The sequence below is a fragment of the Protopterus annectens genome, chromosome 8.part1 (assembly GCF_019279795.1).
Source record: "Protopterus annectens isolate FY-2018-M chromosome 8.part1, PAN1.0, whole genome shotgun sequence".
Lineage (NCBI taxonomy): Eukaryota > Metazoa > Chordata > Ceratodontiformes > Protopteridae > Protopterus > Protopterus annectens.
This window is the reverse complement of record NC_056742.1, coordinates 267,162,472-267,184,891: the sequence shown is the minus strand read 5'-3', so window position 1 is coordinate 267,184,891 and position 22,420 is coordinate 267,162,472. Positions and strand designations below refer to the sequence as shown.

General features: G+C 42.1%; 1 protein-coding gene across 1 annotated transcript in view; it reads right to left on the bottom strand.

Annotated features, from left to right (window-relative positions):
• Positions 1–22,420, bottom strand: part of VPS9D1 (VPS9 domain containing 1) — a 1,026,884-nt gene that overhangs the window by 217,866 nt on the left and 786,598 nt on the right. The window contains exon 13 of the mRNA XM_044081855.1: positions 240–324. Within this exon, the coding sequence (XP_043937790.1) occupies positions 240–324 (85 nt within the window). The remainder of the gene's footprint in view (positions 1–239; positions 325–22,420) is intronic.

The window sequence follows — 22,420 nt, the reverse complement described above, 5'->3', positions numbered from 1 at the left end:
TATTAAAAATGCAAAACCTGTTCTGTTAACTAAGTGAATTGGAGTAATTTAAAATATAGTCTATGATTTTGGGCATTTGCCCCATTTTTGGCTTTGTCTGGAATTCTTGAGCAAAGTTGGAAGGAACACCTAAAAGGGCCTGAAAGAAAAATTGGAAGGTAGAGTATTTCTGCAGGAACCAAATTCCCACACTCCTAGTAAAATGGGAAGCATAAAGTGATAATGAATCAATTACTTACATGGCTGCATTTCCATGATGGCCTCCTGACTGCTTGCGGGGACAGTAGGTGTCTGCACAGTCACATATAACACGTAGTGCTCGCACTGAAAAAAAAAAAATGAGAAAAATCAGGAAACAGCTCTGTCCTTTACAAAACTGATACCATGTGGTTTAACATTTACACAAAGAAAACAGGTAGTTATGTACTCACCATAACGATCGATGTATGTGGTCCATCTCGCCTCACATTCTTTACTCATGGGTTCGGAGCAGAGAATCGGCTCAGACTCTGCCAACTATTTCTGTAGCACGAAGTCTCTAATTGGCTGGGCTAACCCGGTATCCCAAGATGCACCTCGCCCTAGCCCCAGATCTAGTTTGCAGCCATTCCAGTCACACCCCACACACAACCACCACTGGATGGAGCTCCAGCCAGAAGGAAAGAAAAAACAACTCACATTAAAGGGTTCTCAGAGCCAATTTTCCTCCAAATCCTACAGGAAGGGGGCAGGTGGGAGGGTACGTAAGAATGTGAGGCGAGATGGACCACATACATCGATCGTTATGGTGAGTACATAACTACCTGATGTTATGTGGTCCTATCTCTCCTACATTCTTTACTCACGGGACAGCGTCCCCAGCACCTCTATCCTGGGTGGCTCATAGGAAAATGCTCCTGAGAATAATGGAACCAAAGGAAGCCCGGCCCCTAGAAGCCACGTCCAACTTGTAATGAGTAATAAAGGTGTGCGGAGAGGCCCAGGTGGCCGCAGCACAAATATCATCCAATGAAAGCCTGGCCTGATAAGCTAATGATGTAGACACTTCCCTGGTAGAGTGAGCTTTGACGGGAAAAGGTAAATTTCTGCCTGCTGACGAACATATAAAGAAAATACAATCTTTAATCCGTTTAGAAATGGTGCTCTTGGCAATAGGACCACCTGTTCTGTTTTCTGAGAAGGACACAAACAGTTGATCAGACTTCCTAATAAGCTTAGTCCTGTGTAAGTAGAATCTTAGTTGTCTGTGCACATCCAACTGGTGAAATCTAAACTCTGCTTTATTGGAAAAGCTTGGAAAGAACACTGGTAACTCAATGGATTGAAGATTAATGGTGGATGACACCTTAGGAAGGAAGGACGGGTTAAGTCTCTGGGAAACTCTGTCCTTATGAAAGGTAAAATACGGAGGTTTAATGGACAAACTTGAATCTCTGATACTCTTCTAGCCGATGTAATGGCTATTAGGAAAACCATCTTCCAAGATAGAAAGTTTAATTCACAGGTGGCAGCCGGTTTAAAGGGCGGTGAAGTGATGGCTTGTAACAAAAGGTTTAGATCCCGTGGCATGACAGGTTCTGAAATAGGAGGGCGAAGTAGCCAGGTGTCTTTCAAGAAGGCCTTACAACGTTTATGGCCCATAAGTGAAGGCTCATAAGATGTATGAAAATTGGAAATTGCAGCCAGCTGCACCTTAATGGTAGCAGGCGCGGAGCCCTGTCGGAAAAGCATGGCTAAAAAATCTAAGACCGATGGAATTGGGGCTGTGAAGGGGTCCAAACCTTGGGCCTGAGCCCAAATGAAGAATCTCTTCCATTTGCTGGAATAAATCCTTCTGGTGGAAGACTTATGAGACAAAGACGAGATGTGTACCACCTCAGGTGAAAAGGAATGTCGTCTAACTAGTGATGGAAGTGGAGCAGCCAGGCTGTCAACATGAGGGTTCACAGGGAGGGATGGAGCTATCCTGACATGTGAATCAGTAGGTCTGGCACTGGGTCCAGGGTCCAAGGAACGTCCACTGTATACTGCTGAAGAAAAGGGAACCATATTTGTTGAGGTCAGTGTGGAGCAATTAGAATCATTCTGCTTCCCAAGGATACGGCTTTCTGAATCATTCTTGGTAACAGAAAAACGGAGGGAAAGCATAGATCAGACCGGAGGGCCAATCGTGGACTAGAGCATCCCTGGGGGACTCCCCCTGTGGGGGGATCAGTGTGAAGTACTTGCTGCATTTGGTATTGAGAGGGCTGGCGAAGAGATCGCAGCAAGGCTGACCCCACCTGTTGAAAATTTGAACCGCCACTCGGTTGTTCAGGGACCACTCGTAAGGCACCAGAATAGCTCTGCTCAGCCTGTCTGCTATCACATTGGTCTTTCCCGGAATGTGCACTGCCACTAGAAAACGTTGGGAAGACACTGCCCAATGCCACACTCACATGGCCTCTCTGCAGAGGGGATAAGACTTGGTTCCCCCCTGCTTGTTCAGGTACCACACCACGGGCATGAGTGAATTGCAATCATTCCCAGAGGAAGAAAGCTTTGGAGTGCCACAACGCTAGAAACACTGCTCTCATCTCTAGAACATTGATGTGCAGGTGTACCTCATCCTGCCAAGATAGTGCCCCCCCCAATCTGGGAGGCATCCGTGGTCACTGGAGACATAGAAATCAAGCTCCTCCCTTTGTCCAGATTGGTGGAACATAGCCACCAGCGGAGGTCCTGTTTTCACAGTTCCGTGAGAAGTATTAAGTGGGAAAGAGGACGTTTCTGAAAGGACCATTGGGCCGAAAGGAGCCACCGTAGGATCCGCATGTGTAACCTGGCTAGAGGCACCAGCATGATGGTGGCAGCCATGGATCTCAGGAGCTGGAGAACTAACCTGGCCTGAACTCTCTTGAGGGGCAACAATGCGTGAATCTGAGACTGCAGCACTCTTATCCTCTCTTGTGGCAGAAAGGCCTGCATTTGAATAGAGTCTAGCTCTGCGCCTATAAAAACAACAAGCTGTGAGGGCAGCAAGGCAGACTTCCCAGTTCAAGGTAATTTCTAGTTGTTGACAAAGTGTAATGGCAGCCTCCCTGGCTTGAATGAGGAGATGCCTGGTGGGGGCGGTGAGAAACCAGTCGTCCAGATATGGAAACACCTGTAATCCCCAACGTCTCAGGTGAGCCATCACCACTGCCACACACTTGGTACACACCCTGGGGGCTGTGGTGAGACCAAAGGGCAGGGCACGAAACTGGAAGTGACTGGCTCGTGGGGGCTGTGGTGAGACCAAAGGGCAGGGCACAAAACTGGAAGTGACTGGCTCCCAGCCGGAAGCGTAAGTGACTCCTGGATGCCTTGTCCATCTTGATGTGGTAGTAGGCATCCTTGAGATCGATGGAGCACATCCATACTCCTTTTTCCAGCAAGGGAAAAATGGACTGAAGAGTGACCATTCGGAACTTGGATTTCAGAACGTATTGATTCAATCGGCTGAGATCCAGAATGGGCCTCAGGTCCCCTGTTCTTTTCGGCACCAAAAAGAGTCTTGAGTAAGTTCCTGATCCGATATGGTCTGAGGGGACTGGTTGGAGGACTCCTTTTTCTAGCAGCTTTGAAACTTCTAGTGCTGCTTGATCCCGTTTGGTGGAACGTCCGGGATTCTTTTGACTGGAGGGGGTGTTGATAAAAAGGGAATAGTGTAACTTCCGGTAACTATTCGAAGCAACCAACGATCCTGGGTGATGCTTTCCCAGGCTTCCGGATGCAACGAAAATCGGCCCCCGACTGGCTCCGGAACAGCACAGTTGGGAAACACCTCAGGAACGCTGAAAGGAAGACCCGCAAAAGGAATCGCGGTCTCCCGAGTTGCGGGGGCCTCCTCTGCCTCTAGGATGGTGTCTTCCAGAATAGTTTCCCCCTCCTCTGCCTCGAAGTGGACTCACCTTGAGCGGCAGGGAAAGACTTCTGTGACTTCCTGAACCACATTTTCCCTCCTCTCTGAGCCTTGGGGTAAAGCCTAGAAGGAAGAGAGAAACGGGCCCCTACAGCAGATAGGGTCTTCCCCTCTTGTTCGCATCTGGTGGGGGTGTCTTTCACTTTGGTCCCAAAAAGTGAGGACCCAACAAAGGAGGAGTCAGTGAAGGAAGACTTAAAGGCCTCTGCGAAATGACACAGGCGCATCCAGGCTTGCCTTCTGAGAGCTACACCTGAGCTAGCTGCCCTACTCGCCCCCTCGGCTGCATAGGATATGAGCCTCATGGACGAGTTGACAATGGAACCAAGGGTCGACAGCTGGGCGTTAACAGTCTGCGCTACTGCCTCAGGCATGTTACCTGTCAGAGTGTCTCCTAGCTCCTTAAGGAGATCACTCTGGAGCAGAGTAAAATGACAAAGATAATTCAGCGACCGCAAAGTAAAGGTCGCTGAAGACAGAGTACGCTTCCCATACCGGTCCATACTCCTGGACTCCTTGTTAGGAGGATGGACGGAAGGAGAAGCCTCTGCAACTTCCTGCTGAGTGGCTGCCGCCACCGCCAAGGCATCTACGGAAACCCCTTTGGTCAGGAACTCTTTCCCAGGGGGAGCAGAAAGGAACTTATTTGGACGTCTGGGCACCAGTTGCACTGAATCATGGGTCTCCCACAACCTTCGACAAATCAAATCCAGACGTTCATCAAAGGGTGGAGACACCCAGGAGGTGGAGGGTTGAGCTCCGAAGGCCTTGAGGAATACCGACTCCTCCTCAGAGGGGGTCTTGGAAGGCCAGTCGCCTCTCTGCCTCAAGATCTCCAGGATGTCTGAGAAAGAGACATCATCGGAGGTTGACTTAGGGGACCCCTCTGACTCCTCGAGGTCGGTATCGGAAGTGAGGGACTCGTCCTGGGAGTCTGTGTGCTTCCTCTTGCACAACTTCTTTCTAGTGGGCTCCTCAGGCACAGACACTGAGGGGTCCTCAGAAAGTTGGGGACTGCTCATGGGGGTATCCTCAGACCTTCGGGCTCCGCCATCCACAGACAGGGGTGTGTCAGAGGCTCTAGGCCAGGGTGTAGGGGGAAGGAGTGACTGATCCGGGTGATGTACCTGACAATCTGGCCAGTGCACTCCTCATGGCCTCGAAGGCAGGTCCTCCCGAATCAGAGGACCGACCCGTCTCCGAGACCACAACCGGAGTCGGGGTTCCTCGAGCCGATGCACCAAGAGGGAGGCTCAGAACAGACAAGAGTCCCGAGGTATCCCCCCTTCAGACCCCAGGAAGAGAGGAGAGTGACACGAGGAGGAATATGCTAAGGATTCTTCACTAGAATTTAAGCCTTCAATCAGAAGGATCAGAATTACTAGGTTTCTCGGAAGGGGTGGAAGACCGGCAGCAGAACAGACAACCCGTAGGTGGGGTTCAGGGCCATAAGGGAATTAAACCACAGTAAAACCCTCCACTTTATGTGAGGATCTTTAGCCACAGGAGCCACATGCTTGGCTTTCTTTAAATGAGCATCTGCTTTAACAAACCTAGATGGTACAGGACCCTGCCTAGATTCTATAAGGGTACCAGGAACCTCTTTATAAACTAAAATTTGGGGATTCCCTGAGGCCCTTGAGATAATTAGGCATGGTTCATCTGTATTAGAAGTATGCACAACGTCGGTGGACATGTGGATAGACAGCTGTGTTTGGCACCAGCAAAATAAAATAAAACAAACTGACCACGGTTGATTAAGTTCCAATTTCAAAGTTCCAAAAAGATAAAGCTTTAATGAGAAATACAGGAGTAAGCGCTTTCGCGATTCAACAACTAATCGGTTCTTCAGACTCATTCACATACATCAAGACAATGAATTTAAAACAAAACAGAGTAACAGCTCTGATTGGATAGGATGTCATTACTAATTCATTAAGAACAAGAATACAAACATATTAAAAAAATTTTTTGTTAAAAACAGAAATATAAAAGCTGCTTCATTCAATGTTTCAATGGTCTTGATTTCAAAAAGGGTTTCAAAGAAGCTGCACTATTTAACCCCGGGGGCTTATCTGCCTGTAGCTGCAGAATCCATTTCTGTTCTGCTTCTTCCACTTTATTCTTAACATCCCCTTCTCTATTATTTTTGTTAATAATTTCTCTCACCATAAAGTTAAAAACATGCTGTGAATTCTCTGCTCGTACATGTTTTGCCAGAGCACTAGTGTCTTTTTTTATTAGCTATATCCCTTAGGTGCTCAAGCACACGTTCTTTAAGGCTGGTTTTGTTTATATAAAATACAAAGCATTTAGTGCAGAAACTAAAATAAACTAAGTTTTGTGTTTTACAATCTGCATAGAAATTAGTCTCAATGGTGAAAGTTGAGGTAGGGTGCTGGAAGACAGATTTATTATGCACATAATTACAGGCCATGCAGTTTCTACAGGGGAATGTTCCTATTCTTTGTGATGATATAGACTGTTTTGGGGTGCTTGATTTATAACAGGGCTGTCTTTTTAAAGATGTCTTATTGATAAAAGAAAAATTGGGTTTATCCTCTAGAATATTGTGCAACTATGGCACTGAGTGCAAAATATTCCAGTTCTTTTCAAAGATCCCACAGAATCTCCTGATGTTACTAGAATAAGTTACTGGGAACATAATTTTCATATTATTACCACTATGTATGATATTTTCTTCTCCGGTGACTTCTGAGAAGAATGGTTTACCTCTACTGCCTCGTTTCTCATTCATATTCTTAATACTACTATTAATGTCTCTGTTACTACAGCCTCTGTCCTTAAATTCTTTTTTTAGTAATGATACTGTATTATTTAGGCCTTCATTAGTATTATGAAAGTGACTGGCTCTGATAAATTGTCCCTTTATGACATTTCTATGTACATGTCCAGGATGCATACTTGCTTTATGTAGGATGCTATTTCTACGACTAGGCTTCCTGTACATACTGGTGGCAATCTCTTTAAACTGTGACTTCTTAATAGTGACATCTAGAAAGTCAATCAATTCATGTGAACATTGATAAGTAAATCAAAGAAATTCTGTGGTGCCATGCAAATAATCAAACATTGAAATTCATCAGTTGTACCACCCATAACAAAAAAACATCTACAAAATGTGTATACCATAAAATTTTATCCATCCTCCCATGCTACTAATACTAGGTTGGCGCAGCTATTTGCACAAGCTGTGCCCATAGCCACACCAACCTTCTGTAAATAAAATCTCACTGAAAGTAAAGACATTATTGTCCAATATAATGTCAAGTAATTCACAGATCAAATTAATTTTAGCATTATTATATGCTTGCTTGTCATTCAGTATATATCACGTATTCTCTCAATACCCCAATTGTTTATTACTGTAAATAAAGTAGTAATATCCATGGTTACAAACATATATTCATAATTTAAGGCTGATATCCTGCCATATAGTAAGTTCAAAAATGCTTTTGTGTCTCTAAGCACAGTGTCACAAAGCCAAAATAGGATGCAAGCATTTTTCAACATAAATGGAAACAACTTCTGTAACCCATCCTTTACTTGAGGCTATAGGTCTCATGGGTGGGTGGGTCATGTTCTTATGTACCTTCGGTAATCCATAGATGATCGGTATGGTAGGGTGCTTAACTGAAAATAATTAAGCTCTTCAGAGCTTTGCTTAGTTACAAAAAGATCGAAAATAAAAACAGATACTCATCAATAATGCCCTTTACTTGCCTTTCATTAATTTCCAAGTAAGTTTCTTCATCATTCAATAGCTCAATATCCATCACCACTATACTACCCCCTTTATCTGCTGGCCTTATCTCGATGCTAGGGGATACCTATAGTTGTATCAATGCTTCAGTTTCCATTTTGGTTAAATTATGGAATACAGGTGAATTATCTTGTGCATACATATCCCTGATCTCTCACACACACACACACACACACACACACACACACACACACACACACACACAACCGGATGTGGTTTTGGTACATATACACTAGGATGTTTAAAAACATTTGACTAGTTCCAGTATCCTGAAATATTGTTTTTAAGGTCAAAGAGTGAGAAAACAGTAAAGTTCTTTCAATATATCAGTCAATGTTTTCTGTGCTGGAATAAAGCTTAAACCTTTATTCAAAAGGGATACCTATGCTGCAGTTAATTGAAAGCTGGATAAATAGTGCAGCTTCTTTGAAACCCTTTTTGAAATCAAGACCATTGAAACATTGAATGAAGCAGCTTTTATATTTCTTTTTTAAAAGTGTTAACAAAAAATTTTTAATATGTTTGTATTCTTGTTCTTAATGAATTGGTAATGACATCACAGAGTAACAACTCTTTGATTGGATATGTTTTGTTTTAAATTCATTGTCTTGATGTATGTCAAGGAGTCTGAAGAAGCGATTAGTTGTTGAATCGCGAAAGCGCTTACTCCTGTATTTCTCATTAAAGCTTTATCTTTTTGGAACTTTGAACTTGGAACTTATTCAGCCATGGTCAGTTTGTTTTATTTTATTTTGCTACTGGTTTGAGGTATAAACCAAGTGTTTATCCAGTCTTTGGACCTTTTCTTTTTCTATGTTTGGCACCAGCTGGGTTGTGGCAGAGGGTACCGACAACAGCAAAGACCATCTTCTGGTTCTTCATCCAACCTGAGGGAAGACATCTGGTGGAGGCTGAACAGCAGCAGGATTAGTATGTGCTTTTTTCTTTTCTTAAGTGGCAGCTGAACTTTGGAGGGACAGATTCAGCCATGATACCCAGAGTCAAAAGCTTCAGATGCTAATTTTTCAAATAAATAAAAAGGGAAGACAGATGGCTGCAGTGTCTTAGGGACAAACGCTTGGCAAATATCACAAAGAATGATAGTGTAGCACCTAAATCAAAAAGGCACTTCTCATGTCTATCTGGGGAATCTGCCTCCCACACTTACTTTCCCTTCTTGTATGACAACAAATTAAAAAAGAACCTGAATGGGGCACTTATCTTCAGAAGTGCTCAGATTAACCACCTTGGTGAATGATGAACAGACCAAATTCAAGGGTAGTTTTCAGACTGGTGGCAAAATTGAGGATTAGGTGTCCATGTCACACATACCTTATGCCTTGTATACGAGTCATACATCTGACTACGAAACCTGAAGGTTTTGCGATACTGGCTGGACATTAGGCTCTCCTCAACAGGCTATCCCAACAGTAAAGAATTCTGCAATAGTGATGGATATCTTTTGTGGTAGCTGCTTTTGAAGTCAGTGAGGACTAAGGAATGGAATGGAAAGTACAGTTGTGTACCTACCATAAATGTAGATGTTGAGTGTATTCACTGTTGCAGTCATTACTCTTGGGTTATCCTGCTGGCAGGCTACCCTCAGTCGGCCAGAATTCCAAAGTCTAGGTCTGGTGTCGGTTGCTGTCGCCTCTTCCCCGACGTCAGAGCGCCAAGGGTATAAAAGATGCAGCAGACTCCATTTTCTTCCATTTTTCTTGCCCCAGATGTCAGGTGCCCCCAAATTGGTAGGCTGAAAAATATGCCAATAAAAATGCATGCACAAAAAAGTACAGTTGTGTACCTACCATAAATGTAGATGTGTATTCACTGTTGCAGTCATTACACTTGGGTTATCCTGCTGGCAGGTGGCCCGAGTTCCAAAGTCTTGGCCCGGTATCGGTTGCTGTCGCCTCTTCCCTGACGTCAGTGCGCCAGGGATATAAAAAGTTGCAACGAACGCCATTTTCTTCAGTTTTTCTTGCCCCAGATGTCAGGTGCCCCCAGATAGGAAGGCTGAAAATATAAAAATATGCCAAACAACCATGCATATATTACTATAAACATTTCCTTCATCTACAAGTAAATACACCACATAGGTTGTATAGAGGTGAGAAGTACAGAATAGTCTCAGCAAAGAGGGGGATGGAGGGTGGGTAACCTGGACTGCAACGGTGAATACACTCGAACATCTACATTTATGGTAGGTACACAACTGTTACTATGTTCATCGTGTTTCACTGTTGCAGTCATTACACATGGGTAGAATCCCAAAGCTGAAGTTGGGTGGCTGGGTCTAGATTGGATTTGGCGAGGCTAACAAGCCATGCAGAACTGCAGTGGCAAAGCCTGCTCTGGATTTGGAGTAGAGAGGTAGGTGGTAGTGCTTGGTGTGCACCGAGCTCCAGGTTGCAGCTTCTAATATGTCTTTGTTTGGTACTCCTCAGAGGTAAGCTGCTGAAGTGGCTGCTGCTCTGGTAGAATGAGGCCTAATGCCCTTAGGCACTGATTTGCCATGTTGTGCATAACAGAAGCGGATGCAGTGCCCTATCCATTTTGAGATGGTCTGCTTTGTAATAGGTTTTCTTGTGATCCTGGAGCATATGCTACAAACAGTTGCTCAGTTTTTCTGAAAGCTTTTGTTTTGTCCAAGTAAAATCGTAGCTGCCTGTGTATATCCAAAGCATGCAGAAGTCTTTCCCCTTTATTCTGGGGATTTGGGTAGAAAGTAGGCAAATGAATGGTTTGGTTTAAAGCCACATTGGAGACCACTTTTGGCATGAATGTTGGGTTTGTCCTAAGAGAAAACCTGTCCTGATGAAAAATGAGGAAAGGTTCCACAGCCATCAATGCCTGTAACTCTGAGACTCTTCTTGCTGAAGTTATTGCTAGGAGCAGAGCAGTTTTCCATGACAAGAATTTTAGATCAACTGTGCTGGCTGGTTCAAATGGAGGCAGTGTTAGTTTTTCTAAAACAAAGTTGGAGGTCCCAAGTAGGTACTGGTGCTCTCCTAGGGGGTTTTATATGCTTTGCCCCTCTAAGGTACTGTCGTAGTTGAGGATGTGAAAAAATAGGAGGATCCGTATTGTAATGAGCTGAAATGGCAGAGGCATGGATTTTAATAGATGAAAGATGGGCCTTTGTCCAACATCTCAGTCAGGTATTGTAAAATCTGAGGTGTATTAGGGACCTGTGGGTCGAGCCCTAGTGCCTGGTTCCAAGCACAGAATCTCTTCCATTTTTCTGCATAATATTTCCTAGTGCTGGGTCTCCTGGCTTCCAAAATTACACCCATAACCGCTTTAGAGAGAGGTGCAGTCTGAGTGGCTACATTATCTGCCATGCTGCCAGGTTTAAGGTTCCGAGTTGACTGTGCAGGATCAGATTGTTTTACTGTGTTAGAAGATGAGGGATTTGAGGTAGAGGCCAAGGTGGGCCTTGGGACAAGGTCTTTAGGATTGGGTACTAGTGCTGGCGTGGCCAGTCTGGTGCAATCAGGATCATTTTTGGCCTCTCGTCTGACTTTTAGAAGCACCTTGGTGAGAAGGGACATCAGAGGGAAGGCATAGACTGTCAGGTTTTTCCAGCTGAATGATAGAGCATCCACTTTCCATGCTTGAGAGTGATAAGTCCTTGTGCAAAATTTCTGTATTTGGTAATTGTGAGGGGAGGCAAAAAGATCTAGGTCTGGGCGTCCCCGTTTCCTTGTTATCATGTTGAACACTTGTGGATTTAGCTTCCATTCATGAGGATCCATGAGATTTCTGCTTAGTTCGTCTGCCAGTGTATTTTTTGTTCCTGGCAGGAATTGTGCTTGCAGATGTACCTGATAGGTTAGTGTTGTGTTCCACAAAGTCATGGCTTGTCTGCATAGGGGGCAGGAATGCATGCTCCCTTGCTTGTTTATGTACCACATAACTGTGGTATTGTCCGTCTTTATTAATAGTTGTCCTGGATATATTAGGTCCTTGAAGGCTGTCAGGGCATTCTGTACAGCTAGCATCTCTTTTTGATTGATGTGAAGATGCATTTGTTCCTTGGGCCATGTGCCCTGAATACATTTTCCTGCTATATGTGCTCCCCAGGCATAATCCGATGCATTCGTTGTTATTGTCTGCCTGGCTGTAGGTAAGGTGAAAGGCTGTCCCTTGTTGTGGTGACAGGCCTGGGAACACCATCAAAACTCCTGTTGTAGGCAGGGAATCAAGGTTATGATAGTCTCTAGGCTGTGACAATGCAGAGTCCAAATACATTTTAGATACCATTGTAGTTTCCTCATATGCAGTTTTGCATATGGAATTAGTAGAATGCAAGATGCCATGAAACCCAGGGCCTGCAGAATTTTTCTTGCAGGGAGCTGGGTCTTTGTTGCCATCATTTGAAAGTAATGAGTCAGTTGCCTTTGTCAGATAAGCCATCTGTGCAGTTGTATTTAAGCTTGCACCCAGGAATATTATCTCTTGAGAGGGTACTAGATTTGATTTCTTTTACTGTGTACCCTAGGCCAATTAGTAATCTTTTTACAAACGCCAAATGCTTTAGAAGAATGCCTTTGTTCTCTGCTTGAATTAGGCAGTCATTCAAGTAGGGATATATTCGAATTCCTTGTCTGCAAAACGCAATTACTGGTGCCAGGCATTTTGTGAAGACCCTGAGTGTAGTAGATAAGCCAAAGGGCAGTGCAGAGAATTGGTAATGCATTGAGCCAGCTATGAATCAGAGGCATCTTCTGCAAGATTGTCTGATTGGGACATGCAGGTATGCCTCTTTTAGGTCCAAAGTTACGAGCCAAGCCTTCTTGCCCAGCATGGGCAGTAGCTGCTGTAGAGTCAACATCTTGAATTTTGGAACCTCCAGAAACGTATTTAGTATAGACAGGTCCAGTATTGGTCTCCAGGTTTTGTCCTTTCTGGGTACTAGGAAAAAAAATCCTTGCCCCTGCTCTTGTTGTGGTACTAGCTGAATGGCCCTCATGGCCATGAGGGCTGTAATTTGTTTTTGTGCCTCTGCCCATTGATTGTGTGGCAGGTCTGGCATACCTTTTGACCTTGGTAGAGTGTGAAAATGGAACCTGTAGCCTTGGGACACTATGTTCAGGACCCATTTGTTTTGGGTAACCATTTGCCAGTTTGATGTAGAGGAAAGTCATTGGGACTGTTTCCTGTAAGGCTGTGATTTGTCCTCTCTGCTTTTGGAGGTAGGAGCACTCCATTGTTTAGACCTGTATGAGCCTTAGGGCTGAGATCTGACTCTGGGACACCTGTATCTGCCTCTGTGGTCTGTCTGACACTGGAAAGGACCAATTGTTTGAAGGCCAGTTCCTGCTAAACCTGGGTGGCTGTACTTGTAAGAAATCCTTGACTGTCTGCATGGATTTTGCTTTATCCTCCATTTTTTTCAAAACCTCTTCTGCTTTAGTACCAAACAAAGTATCATGCTGTAATGGTGCATCTAATAATTTTGCTTTAACATGATCAGGCAGATTTTGTTCCTTTAACCAAGCATGCCTTCTAATAACAGAACCTGTAACGGTGGCCCTGCAAGAGGCCTCCAGCGAATCATAACCACATTGTAAAGTATGCTTTCCCACTTATTCAGCTGCATGCAGTAAATCCTGCAATTCCTTGTTCTCTAAGCATTCAGTATTTGTCAATTTCTGTTTAAGGAGTGACATTAAATATTGCTGATATTTAAGCATATGAAACTGACAATTTAAAGCCCTTACAGCCAGGGTAGCAGAAGTGTAGACTTCTTTCCCCAATCTTAGAGCCCTAGAGTCCCTATCAGAGGGGACAGGGTTTTTTGCAGTGGAAGCTTTAACCCCTTTGGGACCTTGAGATATAGTTTCTGGGTCAGCAGCGGGGTTTTTATATAGGAATTTATGAGAATCCGGGACCCTGTAGTATCTGTCTGGCTTAGCAGGTGCAGGGGATAAAGAGTCAGGGGATAGGCTGGACTCTGAAAATACATCTACAAGGCCTAGAACAGGTGGAATAGCAAGGGGTCTGTGCTAAGGAAATAGCAGAAAGTCTCAGAGCCTTTTCTTAGATTCAGAATAATCTTGGCTCTCCCAGTGGAAATGCTCCCTTATGGTATGCAGGGTTTCCCCAAAAGTATAATCCCCAGGAGGAGAGGCTGAAGGAATGGATTCAGCAGCATCAGAATCCTCATAGGGAAGCATGGAGTAATCCTGTTCAGAAGAGGAATCGGAGGAAATAGAAACCTGATCAGAAGAATCATACTCTGTCTCTTGCCTAGGCCTCTTATCAGGAAGGGGATGGGAGCCCCTGATCAAAGTAATTAGGTCTTCGGCCATTTTAAGCATCTGTTTTTTTTTTTTTTTTTTAGGCATGGAAGTCTGAGTAGGAGAATGCTGTACTTGTTTCTTTGTCTTTAGAGCTGCTTTAGTCTTTGAAGCTGAAGATGGCTTAATATATAGTTGTGTAGGTCTGAAGTCACCCTCAGAAGCCAATGCCTGCTCAGCGGCTCCAGACCCATCCAAGGGAATGATTTCCGAGTGACAAATACCTTGAGTATCCAGAGGCCCAGTCGGCTCCACGTGGGAGTCAGAAGCGGCCTGTGGCTCTGAGGTAGTGGGCGCCAGGGGCTGCAAAAGCGCCTCATTGAGAACCGGCAACTGACCTAGAGGCTTCGTCGTCAGTTTTGGACCTCTGATGTCTATCCTTTTCCTTGTCCTTGCGTTTTTTTGTAAACTCCGGTTGTCGGCTGGTCCGACGGCATTATATAATTAAATCTTTGGCCAAAGTAATGAAATGCAAAATCGAACAGACGCGTGATAGTTTTGTGCTAGATTTAACCAACGCACTGACAGCTAGCAACGTTGTGATCAGGGCCTAGGCAAGGAATACAGTAAGAGTGAAAATCTTTGAGGTATTTGCTTCCCACAAGAAATACAATTGTTAACTTTTTCTGACATCGGTCTGGAGGAAGAAAAAAAAGTTTCCCCAACGGGGTACTTAGCTTTAATGAAGACTTAGGTTCTGAAATTCGGATTTGAAAATCTCAGGAGTCTCACTTGCGAACTGCTTTTGCTTCGGGCACCGCACGGCAAGAAAGACTGGAGAAAATGGCGTCGTCGGCTGCATCTTTTATACCCCTGGCGCTCTAATGTCAGGGAAGAGGAGACAGCAACAGACACCGGACCTAGACTTTGGAATTCTGGCCGACTGAGGGTAGCCTGCCAGCAGGTTAACCCAAGAGTAATGACTGCAACAGTGAAACACGATGAACATTAAGCAATCACCAGAGCAACTTGGAAGATAAATGTAGCCAATGGTAGGAGCACAACCATTCAAGCTCAGGGTTCCTTTTCAGACCACAGTTCTTGTCTTGGGTACTGTTGCAGAAACGCTCTGCTAGTCTTTCAAACTGCTTGACACCTTTAAGAAAAGGTGTTTATTAAATTAAAATCTAGGTTTAGTACTTGACAAGCAGCACCATTGCACTTGCATTATCTGATGGACTGTTTTTAACTGACGAAAATGCTGTGTGGATTATTCCTGCTTATGTTCCAGAATTTGCTTAATAAAGCCAGCTTCCAACTTGAGTGTTGTCAAGCCTTCCTTCAGTGCTAGCTGATTTATTTGGTTCTTGCAGTTTGCGAGCACTTGCCCCAATATACTTTGCTGGTTGTGGTCTATTTTGAGGCAATGGAAGGTGAGACGACCCTACTGGAAGCTAAAAAGGCAAGAAAGGAGGAAATGGGTGAAATTCGCAAAGTTATTGGACAACTTTCACAGCTAGTTGAGCTGCTTACACCTATTGGTTCATTCACTGGCAGCTGTAGCTACTAATCTCTCTAACTTTAGGAACCAGGACAAGAATTCTCAGAGGGGAAGCCAGCAACATCAGAGGGAGGCTGCCAACAGTGATTGCTTGGCTGTTGAGCACAATGAACTTGATTTTGGATAATTTTATCAAGACTCCAAACATTTTGGCTTCACACAGAAGACAAGAACTTTGTAGAGAACACACACCAGACCCTGGCCAGTGTGCTGCAGCTACACAAGGTGACTTTTTAGATAATGGCTCAAACGAGAGTCAAATAACCTTAATGTTTGGCTTTGTAAACAACTGCTTTTTAAAAGAACAAAATACAAAAGCAAAATGTGAGTAATAGTTGCAATGAATGTCTTGATAAAATTTATGCACCTATGCTAAGACACAAAAGTTTAAATATTGAAAATATGTACTTTACTTTGAAGAATGTCAGTCTTAAAATTGTACCAAAGGGCTTGAGAGTTTTTAAATTCTCAATGTTGTGGAAGGAAATGAATTTTATGATAACTGCTGCATATTTTTGATAGATGTGGTTTTGATTTTATGAAAGCTATAATAAAACGGAACACTGATGAAATTTAAGAATTAAACAGATTACTGAAATGAATGTATTAGAAATTATGTACAGTCCACTCAGAAAAAGAAGATTTTAATTTGAGTAAAATTATAGATGAGAAATGCACGGTTATTAATAGAAAGAAAAGAAAGCTTGAGCGAGACCTACTGGAATAAAGAGAAAAGGAGCTACCCTTTACCGAAGGCTAATAGAAAAACTACTAACAATGAATGGAATGAATTAGGACATGAAACATCTGAGCAAGAGTATGTATGGGACAATGAAGGGGACAGAATGGGAATTCTTTTTATAGAAATGACCCTTTAGTATTTCTGCCGCTCCGCAGATCCAAAAGGATAAGGAACAGGAACCAAGCACAGTTCAACCAAATGTATGCACAGGTGGGGGATGTGAGGGGCGGAACATGACGGGTGAGACAGTAAACTATTTTTGGTAGTCAAGGATGGACACAAGCACACATACATCTTTAACTATAGTGGCATTATTTTAACACCTTGGCACTTTGACCTACTGTCGAAGGGGTTGAAGGTCATCCCATGTAGGAAATGTGATACAAGTAAAACAGTCATCGACTTAAAAATGTTTGTATGTAAAATTAACTGAGATCTTAGGAAACCAGAGCAAAGAACTCCGTAGGAAGAGTGCATATAACCCCCCCTCCACCCACAACTTAAAAACATTTTAAAATGGTGGCTGAAAATTAACTGAGAAGGGAAATTACTAAGAACAAGTTTAGTTACAACCTTTCAACAAATAAGCATATTTTGGATCAACCAAGATCTAATAAGAATATAAGAGTAATGAAACTGGACAAGGTGGGGGGGTTGTAATTATGGACGAATTGCTATATGAAAGTAAAATGTTAACTGTGTTAAAACGATGATGACAAATATATTTCTGCTTCCAGAAATGAGATAAACAGCCTACAACAAGCCAGACTTGGCCCATAAAGATATGCTACTAGATGGCTCTATTAGTTTTAATACTTTTTCCCCATTTTAAAAATGACAAACCCAGAATACACTCCATTTTTGTTACACCGAAAATGCACTAGGACACAGAGGAACCACCCCTGAGGTTGACTGTTTCAGGACAGGGATTAAAAAGAGAACCACTAGCCAAATTTGTAGACCTTTAAAGTGAAAAATCTGTGATTAAATGGGAATGAAATCCTGAAAGACTTATGGGATGATTTTTTTTTTGTTAAGAACTATTACACCAGATTTATTCAATAAAGACATCCTTTTTATGACTATTGATACAGTCAACTTATTCAGTGCAATACCCCATGACATTGGCCTTCTATGGTCCGAAGAAACCTTGGCCACAAGAGGTGGTCTAACAATGAGTTTCCATGTTTGTACTGAATTAATGGACATAGTTCTTAAAAACAATTCTATCTACTTTGAAGGCGAATTTTTTTCACCAGATGAAGGGTGTTGCTATGGGGGCAAGTTGTGCCCCAACATATGCAAACAGTTATTCACGTGGGAAGAAAAATGTATACTCCCAATAGCAATATGGTCCCTTTACAAGAGATACTGGACGATATCTGCCTTTTTGGGTAGAAACCAGGTTGAAGTCACTTGAATTTATTACATCTAGAACACTATCAACTTTGGAGGTTCACATATGACATTAATACAAAGCTGACCATTTGAATGTCACTAAACACTAACTGGGTAATAGTTTCAGTCCACCATTCACAGGAAGAAATCATTTCCAACTAATTTCTTTATTTCTCAAGTGCACATCCTATGTACCAGAAGAGAAGTATAGTTAAAGGACAAATGCAAGGGCCAGTAGATTGTGCTTACTGGATACAGATTTTGAAATCGAACTTGCGTTGTTAGAAACTATGTTCCTGGAAAGGGGATACCCCCTCATCCCTGATCAGACATTAGAAATGAAGTTATTAAGCAGAGGACTGAGAAATATGCCCCTATTTTAGGTATTAAGGATATTGGGGGGTGAAAGTGATGCTTCTAATTCACCCAACAATGAGAACGTCAACCAGTACCAGAGTGCTTTTATCACGGAGTATAATGGTAATGCCAATCTCATCAGAAAAATAGTTCTAAGTGAATGGGACAAATTCACAAGGTTGACTGACATCAGTAAACTGCACAATAAGACAGTGGACATAATGTTTAGGAAAGGACATATGAAAAATATTTTGGAAAATCAAAGTTTGGCTAAGGGGAGGAAGGACACAATTAAAAAGAAAGGCACTAAGTGTGGTGCATGTCAGCGCCAGTATATTTCTAACAAAAAATATTTATTAGTAGTCATAATAGGTTCGTAGAAGGTAAGGTTTACTGCAACTGCAACACCTTAAGAGTGGTATATTTAGCTCAGTGTAAACCATGTGGGGCGTTCTACATAGGCAAGACTGAGTGGACACTTAAAAGGAGAGTTTATGAACACCATTATGACATACGTAATAAAAACAATGCACTTTACAAGCACTCCTTGGAATGTAACCAAGCTACATACTGCTTTTTTGTTCTTGAATGCATACCCAAGGATGGTACGGCTGGCCTTTGGGGAACGTCCATAGAATTCAAGGAATTATATTGGCAGATTGTACTTAGGCAAACAAGCCTCCAGGACTTAACATTTCCATCATTCCAGTGTTAAAATGGAGAGCTGCAAAGCTATAAAACAGTACAAATGCAATTACATCTGTATGATACCAGATGGAGATTTTTCTTGCTTAAATTTTGGCGGATAGGATTTCACCTAGATTTTATTTATTTTTTTAATATATAAAGTTGAACCCACTGAGACATTTTATGCAACACTTTTATTGAACACGTTTTTAACATTTTTATGCATCATTATTATAACGGCTTTTAAAGCATTTTACTACAGGGATACATATTTTAACTTTCTGAATGACCATGTAATTTTCTTATTGGTTAATCAAAATGAGGTTTAGTACTTAAGCAGCACCATTGCACTTGCTTAATCTGATGAAGTCTGTTTTTAACTGACGAAAACGCTGTGTGGATTATTCCTGCGTTTAATTTTCCTGAATCCGCTTAATAAAGCCCGCTTTCAGCTTGCGTGCAGTTGTCAAGTCTTCCTTCAGTGCTAGCCGATTTATTTGGTTCTTGCAGTTTGCGAGCACTTGCCCCAATATACTTTTTTGGTTGTGGTCTATTTCAATAAAATATACTCATTTTAATTTACATTACTGGTACTTCTGATTTGGTTCCATTGTTCTGCATGTCAGAAAACTAAACTATTTACCATCTGTAATTGCCTTATTGCATGTCGACATATTAGTGGACCTGAGGCTTTACTCATTTTGATTTACTGTTCCCTAACCTCTGTTTCTCACTGTTGCTTCCCCTGTGTTATACTTGGTTACTTTCAAAACATGAGTAAAAATACAGATCATGACTATAGGCATATGATTAGCTTGCTCTCATCTAAAACAATCATCTTCACCCAAACATTTTTAAATATATAAAGTATTTAACCTTTCTGGCACCGCTGTACTGACCCCATCTTCTCCTGTTCTGCACATATGCTTGCATCCACCCTCACAGAAAACACCACAGGTTTAATACAGTCACTGCAAAAATGACAAGTCATTTACAATTTTATCTGTTTACAGTACAAAATACCTATAGCACAACTCAAATATTCATCTCTTGACACTGCTTATATGTCAAAGAATAACACCCATTATTCTAAATTAAAACCTGTAAGTTATTTATGCTAAACACATTCATCAGTCAAAGCTTTCAAGGTGAGTGCATAGCTTCATCAGTTACAACTACATACAGCAATATTAACCCAACTTAGTCTACTAAATTGCAACTGTATGGTGAACAATAACATTTAAACTGGCATCACTATCCACATTACTGTAAATGCAACTACCTTTAAATAGACTGCATTTTTAACAAAAATGCATCACCCCTTGCTTATCACAATATACAGACAACAAAAATCCTGCAGCTAAAATGCAATGTAGCTACCAAACTTTACTGCACTGGATTATACACAGAAATCACATGCAACTTCACATATGAAAGCATTTGTGTAAAACAGAAAATCTAAGAGGGGCCAAAACCAATACAAATCCAAGGCCAAGGTTGCAAGCAGAAACAGTTATTTGTTAAACCACTTAAAACCAAAACAAAAATATATTTAGCGCTTTCATCCCTTATAGGAACTTAAACAGAATTTGGGTACCCAGAAAAAAAAAAAAAAGGCCTTTACCAATGGACCATTTCCACTACTAACCTAATCAACTATCTTGGACAACACAAATACAATGAATACTAGTAAAAGCATCTGTCTCAATTCCAAGGTGGCCATCACTACCATGGCCATAGCCCAGGGGTCAGCAACCTGAGGCTCTGGAGCCGCATGTGGCTCCTCTACCCCTTGGCAGTGGCTCCCTGTAGCTTTGAAAAATAATGGCCACTCTACTGCACAACACATACACACAGACCAAATGAGTGATGGACTTTAAATATCGCTCTTATGAACTTGCTAGAATAACTATTTCTGCTGCCTTGCATTCCACACAAACAGCAATCCCCTGGCAGCAGCAGCATCTCCGGAAAGGTTTCTATAAGTCTTACCACAAGAAATCTGAACAGAACCACATATAAAGGGGAACAAAGGAACAAAAAATAGGGATGGACTTTAAACATTGCTCTTATAAACTTATAAGCTTGCTAGAATAACATGGTTTGTTGACATGCATTTTCCACACACATGCATGCAGTGTTACCTCTCAACTGTGCAGATTTTCGCAGAATGTCCTGACTTTTGCCTCATATTTTTGGTCCGTTTCTCATAAAATTGTGGTTTTGTGGAAAATCATTGAGGAGTGAGGTCAGAAAACAGACATTTGAGTTTGACTTCATACCCTTCAGAAAATTCATGCTAATGCAAAATATGTTATTCTATCAACTTTAAGTTTGAAAGAGCAATATTCAAAAAGTGTCCCTATGTTTGGACCTTTGTGCCCCACTATTTATTTGGGATTTGTCCAGAGTTCTTGTTCTGAGAGATTGAGATAACACACACAGAACACAGCAATAGGGGTTGGGAGAATGGCCTAATGATTAAGGTGTTTGCCTTACAAGCACAAGGTGCAGGGGTTTGAGTCTCACAAGGGATAATTGGCTAGGCTTAAAAATGGCTCACAAGGGCAGTTAGCCTAGTACTAATCTATGAAGCCCTATGAACAAAAATAGGGAAGGATTTTAAATATTGCCCTTATAAACTTAGTTTTATATTTAGGATAATAACTATATACAAAACTTTATATGCTGTGTTATCTTCATTTTAGGGGTCAAATAGGTTTTGTGGATCCCAATGAATTTTATTTGGTGGGAGGGGCCAAAATGGCTCTTCATAGTGAAAGTTGCAGACCCCCTGCCATAGCCATTCACTCAATACTATAAACAACATCTATTCTCACTACTATAAAAAGCCAAAATATTAGAATAGTACTTAATCCTTGCATGATTTCACACCAGATTAAAATACATTGCCAACATCTGCCAACAGCTTTTGTCATTATCTAAAAACCCCATCCTTTTCCCCCTGATACACCCCTTCCTCACCAAGAATCTACTCAACTTACAACACATTAAACTGAACAATCCAGGTCAATCTCAAGAGTACATGCAACAAAATACCAAAAACTTAAGCATGGATCACAATAAAAAACAAATTCTGAATCTCAGAATCTTGTCTCAGACTACAGTTATGTACTTACGATCCAAGTTTCATTTTTGTCCAGTTCAACATTTGGGTTGTCAGATCTGACCTTTGCACCAAGGCTCAGACTCTTCTACCCATAATTCCCTCCTCTCCACTAAATTATCTCAGAAGTGAGTTTGCTAAAATTATAATTATCCAATAGCCAAGCATCATTATAAAAATACAGCCAAAGACTAATTACCTTAAGGTGTAATCAACAGCATTGAGAGAGGTTAAAACAAACTAGGCTTAGTTGAGGTCTGCCTGAACACCAGAAGCTGTAGGACCATACTGGAAGGAGGAAAGGAGGGAGGGATGTAGAAATGGACGAAAATGAAACCCAGATCTATTGTTATGGCAAGTACATAGCTTTCATATCTAATGTTGTCCATGTTCATCTGATTCAACATTTGGGACAGATTCAAGCTGCCAAAATTAGGACACCCAAGTGGCATCAAGGAAGGACATTCCTGAGAATACTGGAACCAAAGGACGAACATGCTTTGGACTGCACATCCAATTTGTAATGAGATACAAAAGGTGTGAATTGTAGACAGAGTTGCTGCTGTACAAATATCA